The 9522-nt window shown below is 34.6% G+C and overlaps 1 protein-coding gene across 1 annotated transcript in view; it reads left to right on the top strand.

The window, feature by feature from the left end:
* LOC102767141 (RNA-binding motif, single-stranded-interacting protein 3-like) overlaps positions 1 to 9522 on the top strand; it is a 139819-nt gene that overhangs the window by 48381 nt on the left and 81916 nt on the right. Inside the window, exon 2 of the mRNA XM_006753362.2 lies at positions 1874 to 1932. Coding sequence (XP_006753425.2) covers positions 1874 to 1932 — 59 coding nt within the window. The remainder of the gene's footprint in view (positions 1 to 1873; positions 1933 to 9522) is intronic.

Here is a 9522-nt window from a genome sequence, read left to right as displayed (position 1 = left end):
AATATTTTTATGGTTTCCCGGCATATTTCACAGACCTAGAACAAACTCTCCAAAAATTCATCTGGAATAAAAAAGAGACCCAAATAGCTGCAGCAATCCTGAGAAAGAAGAACAAAGTAGGAGGGATCTCAATACCAGATATCAAGCTGTCTTACAAAGCCACTGTTCTCAAAACTGCCTGGTACTGGCACAAGAACAGACATATAGATCAATGGAATAGAATAGAGAATCCAGAAACCCAAACCACTATGCTCATGGAGGCAAGAACATACAATGGAGTCAAGGCTGTCTCTTCTAGAAATGGTGTTGGGGAAATTAGACAGATAAATGAAAAAAAAGAAAAGAAAAGAAACTAGACCACCAACTTATACAATACACAAAAATAAACTCAAAATGGATAAAGGAATTAAACAAGTAGTGATGTTTTAAACTGCCATTTGGGACAGTAGTTTTACCCCCATTCACCTCTTACCCATCTTAGAGAATGTCAAAGACTGGACATTGTTATATAGCAGCTAACAGGAAGAGAGTCATTGCAAGAAAAACCAATACTTAGTGAGCACTTATTCTATGCCAGCCACTGTCATCAGCACTTTTGGTAACCCCATTTAATGCTCACAGTAACCCTGTGAGGTAACGACCAGTGTCATCATGTTATAGATTTAAACAGATGCATATACATTTAAATAAATAATCAAAACCGATATTTAAAAATTGATTCATATTATCATAGATGATGGAATGATGCAAAGAACACATAAGGTTTAACCAACCAAATACACTGGGGCTTAATTGAGATTCAAGCCATGATTGTTGTCACAGTATGTTATTTTAACTCAACACTATATTGCCTTGGTTTCCCAAAGAAATGAAAGTTGATTGAACTAGAAGATTTGATCTATGTATCTTCTCTATTTTAGAGGCAGCATGATGTCATAATTAAGCACTGCACCAAATTCACATGATAGCTTCTCTGTGTTATTATGTTGAGTCAGAATCACCCTTCGTGGAATCCTAAAGAACAGAGTTTTAGGAAGTCACCTAATTTAGTCCCATCAGTTATACCCCATGGGGCAGCTCAAAGAGATTGAATTTTATTCTTCATGTAACCCATATTTTTGAAACAAAGCCTAGAGCAGCTCGTCTGCAAGGGATGATTAAATAATGAATATGTGGTAGACACTTTGTTGTAGATGAAGTACCATTGGATAATTTATTTACTTATAACAAGCATTTATTTGACTTCTATTGGCTTTGGTGGCAGTCATTGAGAATACGAAGCTCAGTCTTTATCCTTAATTAACTTACAACATAATATATTTTTGGTAGTAAAATAACCAACTAATAAATACATTTGTTCTTATTTACCCTACAAGCACTGATAGACAATCTCAACTTTTCAATTGAACACTCTCCCAAATCCTGAAAGGTGATCATTACAATTTTCATTTTTTAGAGATAAAAAGACTGGCCTGGGGAAGTTGTGTTTAACTGCTCAGGGTTGCAACACTAGGTGAGCACCAAAGCTGGATGCCAGCCCTGGTCAGCCTGGGACTAGGTCTGTACTTTTCCACGCATCGCCAGGTTGCGATTTACTTTGATTACAATCACAGGCGATCCCCTCTCAGCCGCCTATGACACCCTGACAGGTTTATTTTTGAAGGCTCCACCCAGTGATTATTTTGGGAAGCGCATTCTCCAGGTATAGAGAAGAACTGGTGAAAAGCGATCATCCAGGTGTGAAATGGGAGTTCAGAGCTTTGTTCTTGGTTTATCCCTGCTCCATTGTGTGTACACCCATGCTCATTGGTGTTTTTAAGTGTCTTCATTGGGCTACGGTAACTTTTTGTTTCTCTCTCTCTCTCTCTTTCAGGTATGGAAAAATTGTATCGACAAAGGCAATTCTTGACAAAAACACAAATCAGTGCAAAGGTATGTGTGAGGGCATCTGTACCTTTAGCTCTGGACTGTGCTGATACATTGAGAGCCCCGCCCAGGTGGAGGCCCAGGCGCCTGCTGCACAGGGTCATGCTGTACAGTATATGGCAAACCTCTCTGATATTGCAGAGGCTTTGCTGAGTTGTATTTCTAGTACCATTGCTCATTAATTTTTTTCATTAGCAAACAAAATGAAACTCACAAATTAGAACAAGTACCAAATTGCTTTCAGCATAAAACTAAATTACCTCTTAACAACTTTGGGTTGTCTGGTATGAATGATATCATCAGTGATGCAAATTGATTTCCTATATAAAAATGAGGAACTCTGGGGAAAACTTACCCATGCAAAACACGTTTTAATTTATCTGTTCTTTAAAGCTTTAGCAACATTGGTTGACTAGGAATGGATTTACTGATGGGCCCACTGTGTCTAAGGTTTAGCTGTAAGCACCTCATAGGATCTCAGATTTGGTATCTTATTAAGGCTTTTTCTATTTTTGGAGGGGGGAAATATTGTTGAAGTTATTTGACTATGTCTATGGCTCATGTTTCTTCATGACTTGGAATCCAATACTCTTAAAGGTTGCATTATATTATTTATGAAATCTACATGGTCTCTCTTTCATGACTCAGTTCTTACTGGAAAATTGGAATGCTTCCTGTAACATGCTATTTGTTGTTCCTCTAAACCAGTCACTTTTATGATACTGAGATTAATAAGTAGGGTAGAGCCAAGATCATTCTAAACACTGTCCCTATTTCACATATAAGTATAATGTGCAAAAGTCTTAGGAATGAATACTCATACACTGCAGATCACATGTCTCTTATAAACTTTTAAAAAAAAGCACTAGGTAGTCAAAAAATAAGACATGGTTTCTGTCACCTAATAGCTCAATTTCTAGTTGAAAAAGCAACCATCAAGAAAACCAAGAAACTAATACTAATCAAATGATTAGGATTGGTCTATCTGCCTAATATATGTGAGAGTGTAACAGGTATCTACAAGAGGGGTATCTGCGAAATATAGTGGATAGAGAATATGGAGACTCCTTTGGGGCAAATTAAGTTTATAAAGGCAAAGTACAATGATAGGCTTGAGAAAGGTTGATGTTTAGGAGAAAGAATTTCAGGATATAATTGATCAGACCTACATATCTGGAAGGAAGGAAGGAAGGAAGGAAGGAAGGAAGGAAGGAAGGAAGGAGAAAGAAGGGAAAGGGAGAGAGAGAGGGAGGGAGGGATGGAGGGAAGGAAGGAGGGAGCCACCTAGGGAAATCATTTAATATGAAAACATGTATGATTAATATTGATATAGATGAATAATAATATAGATGAATAATACTAATGAGTAATTGAGTTAATACATGGATGATGCTCAAAAATACCTTGTGTGGTCTGTCCTATAAAATACTGGCAATATTAAGCAAAACAGAAATGTTTGTATTGAGGTGGTAGGATTATGAGTGATAGATTGTTATTAATTTAAATTTCTCCAAATCTGATATATTGTCAGTGAAGGGGGGGGGGATAGCAAAGTAGTTCTTTGTCTTTGTAAAATAATATCAGATGAAACTAGCAATGAATTAGGAGAGAATTTTACCTTTCCTTTTTTAATAGGCAGAAGCTGAGTTTGTCTTGACCTTTCTTTAGGAAAGAATGAAAAGGGTGTGTGAGGTGGCTTTTTCCAACAAAATCACGGAGAGCATTGAGCCTGTAATTAGAGAACACAAATTGGATTTGGACTTTTCCTAGACACTTGCTTCTAAATCATTTGCAACTTTCCCTCCAGACTAAGACTATGCAATCAAAGCCAAATATTATGAAAACTGGATTTATTAATGTTGTTTCTAAAGAAGCGGTATGAATTCAATTTTTCACAGGCTGTTGAACATGTGGCATATTATATGCAAGTTAGTGTTTAGGGGGATGGGAAAGTGTATGCACTTGTCTCCTTAGAGATGAAAACAAAAAGCATCAAAATTAACCATGCTATATTAACCCATACTCTACTAGACTCTTACTCTCCCTTAGCATGTAAATGAAAGGATTTTGTTCGGTCTGTATCCCACTCACGCCTATTATTTCTAATTTAGCATATTAAATATTTTAGAGGGTTTTATTATTGTTGTTGTTGTTAGATGTTAACTTCGTGAAGTCTTTGTAATAAATGAAAAAATGTACTTATAATATGTTTTGGGAGTTATACGGCTGCATAGTTTGCCTCACAAGTGTTACGTAATTATGTACAGGGTGAGGCAAATGTAGGTTTTCAGTGGTGAGTACATGAAACGCAGAGTGTATTCTTGTATTATTATTTATTAATTTTTATATTACTTTCCATATGAACAACTGTAAGCCTACTTTGCCCCACCCCTGTATTTACTCAGTATTTGTGATCAGTTTTAACACACTAGTATATATTAGGCAAAAGCAAAACTATCATAAACATTTAATAAAATATGTAGCCTTGCTGTTTTAAACACATTTATAATTGACTGCATTTAATACTATAGCCTACCTGTCTAACTCTTTGGCAGTAATTATTTTTATTGGAAGAAATTTAAATAATTTTTATGAAGTTTAGTATATCTTAAATAATATGGTATAGCCCAGCCAGCATGTTTCAGTGGTTGAGCGTGGATCTATGAACCAGGAGGTCATGGTTCGATTCCTGGTCAGGGCACATACCCGAGTTGTGGGCTCAATCCCCAGTGCGTGGTGTGCAGTAGGCAGCTGATCAGTGATTCTCTCTCATCATTGATGTTTCTATCTCTCTCTCTCCCTTCCTCTCTCCCTAAAAATTAATAAAAACATTTTTTTTAAAAATAATATGGTAGAAATACATTGCTTTTGCCCATAATCTGAATATTACTTTTAACTAATCCATGTCTTACAGATTAACAGAAATCTTTATGTCCAGATATTCCTCTTCTATCTTTCAATACCTTATTTTTAACATCAGACTATATTATTAATATACATAAAATTCTCTTTTCATACCTCTACTGGGCTATGTCAAGTATTTCTTCCAAAATTCACCTTCTCAAGAAGCCCTCGGTAGACTCTTCCTATCCTATTTGAAAAGTTTACAACACCACCTCCTTTGAGTACCATCTGGAAGCAAAGATCCTATGCTACCTTACCTCTCATACTGTTGTGATTAGTTTGAGTCCTTCATCTAGATTATAAATTACTCAGAATACAGGGAGGCGAACCTATTAGCAAGGTATGGAGGAAGCAGGATGGTTCAGAGCGGAACTTAGATTGTAGATGCCTTTTCTTTCTCTCTGGGATCCTTTGATGCTGCATCTATGGAAAGAACAGACATGACTAGGTATATGTCTTCTAGGCCTTTGAACACCAGGGCTACCAAAGACGTTCACATATACGTTTCTCAGAGTCATTCTTGAAAAGTAAGCATTTGTACCTAAGAATATTTATTGTCAATGCAGAATTATTCTTTTCACTGGTTTGAAGTTATCTATTTTTTTTACTGATCCATGATTTCATAAATATATTGGAAATTATATATTGTACTACATGTTTTAAATAATATGCAAAATATAATACTGTAAAATAGACAAATATAATATGGGAATGTTCCGTTTATTACAATTTATGTAAACTTGCAAAAACATAATATCCTTTCAAATATAGGACTTCAAAAAATATGGATTTTTTTAAACCCCACCTAGTTATTCAAGGGTTTTCCAATTAAAGTCTATACCGAGAAAATTTCCGAATAATAATCTAAGTTTTCTTGGACAAATGACAAAACATCTCTAAACATTGCTTTTCTCAACTGTCAAATGAGCTCATCTATAGCTATGATTTTAAAAGTATTTCTCAAAATTACATGTTTTGAGAACCATGTTTGTAAATGTGCCTGGCACATACATCAGGTGAATTTTTCTATGGCTGTGGACCTGGATTTCTTCTCATAGAAATCATATTGTCTAGAGCTCGTTCATATATTTTATAATTTAATGCAGTACTGAGTACATATTACGTATTCAAGGAATGAGTATTTCAGGAATTGACACGTGTTTGTTGACACTAGTATTGTAAATAGCGAAAAGAATAAGTACATAAAGAACATTTCATTCACACATTTTGGTGTTGGCTCTATGAGAGCCCTCGGGATTTTTTCAAAGCTCATAAACCCGATGTCTTTGAGTAAAAGCACATTCCGTCACAGTAGCAGGTGGTGGAATTCGTTGTAATTGAGTTGGATAGGTTCTGAAAACCAAATGCTTCTTAGTTCCCCCTTTGTCATACTCTTTACTACATTGTTTGGTAAGTTCAAAAGTAAAAAGAAAACCAAAAAAAAAAAAAAATCGGAAGACCTTTGCTTCCTTAGCGTTGGAAACCACAGTGAAAGCATGGATTGTCATCTAATTTGGTGGCTGCCATTGTTCTTGTTGATTTGTTGGTTATTCATTTTACTAATAAAATAGTGATCTTTTTTTTTCTTTAGTAAAGAAATGAGAACTTTAGAGTATGAAAGAGAAAAAATAAACCCTCATGAACATGGCATTTAAAACAAAATAAACCCAAATCCCAAAACTATAAAAACCTAAATGGAATGTGAAAGATGAATGTATCATTTGTTATGGTTGAAGTGTCTTTGGAACACCTCTATGCCACCTTTGAAGATACAATTTCTCTTTTTTATTAACTTTTATTTTTTATTTAAGTATAGTTTGATACACAGTATTATATTAGTTTCAGGTAAACCATATAATGATTCTACGCTTATACATCTTACAATGTAATCGCCTCACTAGGTTTCTGTAATTGCAAAAACATCACAATATTATTTTAATAATCCAATCACAAAAGGACAAATATTGTATGATTCTACTTATTTGAGGTACCTAGAGGAGTCAGATTCAGAGAGACAAAAGACAGAATGGTGTTTGGCAGGGTCTGGGGGTTTGGGGAGATGGGGAGTTAGAGTTTAATAAATACAGAGTTTCCGTTTGGGAAAATGAAGTTCTGGAGATGACGGTGGTGATGACTGCACAAAAGCATAAATATATATAATGCTATTGAACTATACACTTACAATTTTGTTAGAATACTATGTTTTGTTATTTTATCACAATAAAAAGCAAACCAACAAACTCACAGAAAAATAAGTATAATAATGAAAGTAATTACAGATATAATTTCTCTCCCAAAGAAAATAAGAAACCTTCAGCTGCAGATAGCACAGCTGTCCACATTCTCAGGATGTGCCCACGATAGGAAGGCAGGAGCTGAAACAGAAGATGTCAGGGTAGCAACTGCTAACAATCTCACTAGGCATTGGATTTGAGGGAGATGTGAAAAATAAGCACATTTGATACCGGACTAAATGAAATCAAGTGGCAAAAATCCCATGAGAAATATACTATGAGGTACCTTGGAATTTGTCTTTGTGCCACTATTGTTACAGTACATAATTAAAGTGAAAACTGTAGATTTTTATCAAATGAATGACTGAAAGAAATTTTTTTCTGAATAAGGGAATTATGTGGGGTAGAATTTAGAACCCCATTTTTTTAAAATGCTATTACAACACTATGGTTAAAAATGGTTCTCATGAGATAGTTTTGATTTTAAGAGGTTAAAGTTCAGAAAGTCTCTAATTTCATAAATATATAATATAAAGAAATTATGGCTAATAATATACCTTTTCATAGAGAAACAGATAACAAAATTGATAATGATTTGATTAGAGGAAAACTTTTATATTTTACTTTTTAAATGAAAATCACATGTATTTAATGTGTACAACATAATTTGACATACATATACATAGTAAACAATTACTACAATTAAACTAATTAACATATAATTTCCTCACATAGGTCCATTTTTTATACGTAATGCGAGCACCTGCAATATATTCTCTTAGAACATTTCCAGTACTCAATGCTATATTATTAACTAATTTTATGCCATGTATTAGATTTCTAAACATATTCATCCTACATAGGAAGCAACATTGTACCTTTAAATCAACATCAACTCATTTCTTCTGCTCTTTTGCCTGTGATAATCACTTTAGTGCTCTCTGCTCCTATATACTTGACATTTTTATGTTGCACACTTAAATGATATTGTGTACTTTTTTTTCTTTCGTGTTTGATTTAGTTGACTTAGCACAATGCCCTCCACATTTATCCATGTTCTTCCAATTGGCATGATATCCTTCTTTCAGGCTGAACAATATTCGTGTGTGTGTGTCTGTGTATCACAATTTCTTTATTCATTATTCATAAATGGATGCTTATGTCTGGCCTATTGTAAATAATGCTGAAATGAACATGGGAGTGCAGATATATCTCTTTAAGAGATACTAATTTCATTTCCTTTGGAGCTATACCTAGGAGAGGTATTGCTGATCATATGGAAATTTTATGTTCCGGTTTTGATGAACATACTGTTTTTCGTAATGGCTTTATCAAATTACATTCCCACCAACAGTGTAAAGTGAGGTTTCCTTTTCTCCACATATTCACCAGCAATTATCTTTTTTTAAAATAGCCATCCTCACAGGTATGAGGTGATATTTCATTGTGGTTTTGACTTGGATTTCCAGGATGATTAGTGATATTGAGCATCTTTGTAACTGAGCATCTGCTGTTACATAAACCACAGAAATCCTGGAGAAGTTGTTCTGCCATAGATAGCGGTCAGGGGCTTTGAGGTTTTCTTCTACTGTGTGAGAACAATGTAAGACAAGCAATAATGAGTAAAATTACATATACAACTATCAAATGAAAGCACAAATATGTATGTGTGAAATCTGTGTGAGAAGTAAATATTACTATTTTGCATCATTGGACTTGACCTATTATGTTCTAGTAATAGGAACTATCATTATAACTATATACAACCCATTACATTGTCTAATTCAGCTTATCTTTCCTCTCTTTATGTCCTTCAAAATTTACTGTTGGAGGGCCAATTCTGTAATTCTGCTTCTTGTTTGGGATTTTTTTTTTAAAAAAAAATGACACCAGTGTCATTTTCCAGATACAAGTTTTCTGTTATGTAAGTGAACTTTTTTGTCGACAATAAAAAGTCAGCATGGTACATGGACTGGTGAAGACATCTGATGTGGTGGCAGACCAGAGACAGGTTTACCTGATTTGGAAGCATTTTTTATGGTACCTCTTTACCCGTTGTTTTTTTTTTTTGTTGTTGTTGTTTTTTGTTTTGTTTTTGTTTTTGTAGAAGCAGGGACTATCATCTGAATTTTTTCCTTTGTGTTTCCCATCTGAATTCCCTTAAGCAGAGAAAGTAAACTCTTCAATGGTTTTCCACGAACCTACCAACCAACTAATCCTCCAGGGAACAACAACAAAAAAATAAAATAATAAACAGGAAGTGAATCCAAACAAAGAGTTGGGAATAAGGACTTCGGCTTGTTTACCTAGAACAGAAGAAAACCTTAAGGGAATGAGCTGGGGAATGAGTAGGTCATGAGCTATAGTTCTCAGAAATACGGTAAGCTGTGGTTATGGAGGCAGGAGATACATCTATGCTAATATGTTGTGCAACCCAGTTTTGATCAAGTTGTTCAGC

The sequence above is a fragment of the Myotis davidii genome, unplaced genomic scaffold (assembly GCF_000327345.1).
Source record: "Myotis davidii unplaced genomic scaffold, ASM32734v1 scaffold3331, whole genome shotgun sequence".
NCBI classification, from domain to species: Eukaryota; Metazoa; Chordata; class Mammalia; order Chiroptera; family Vespertilionidae; genus Myotis; species Myotis davidii.
The sequence above is the reverse complement of the archived record's forward strand: the minus strand, read 5'-3'. Positions and strand labels throughout refer to the sequence as shown.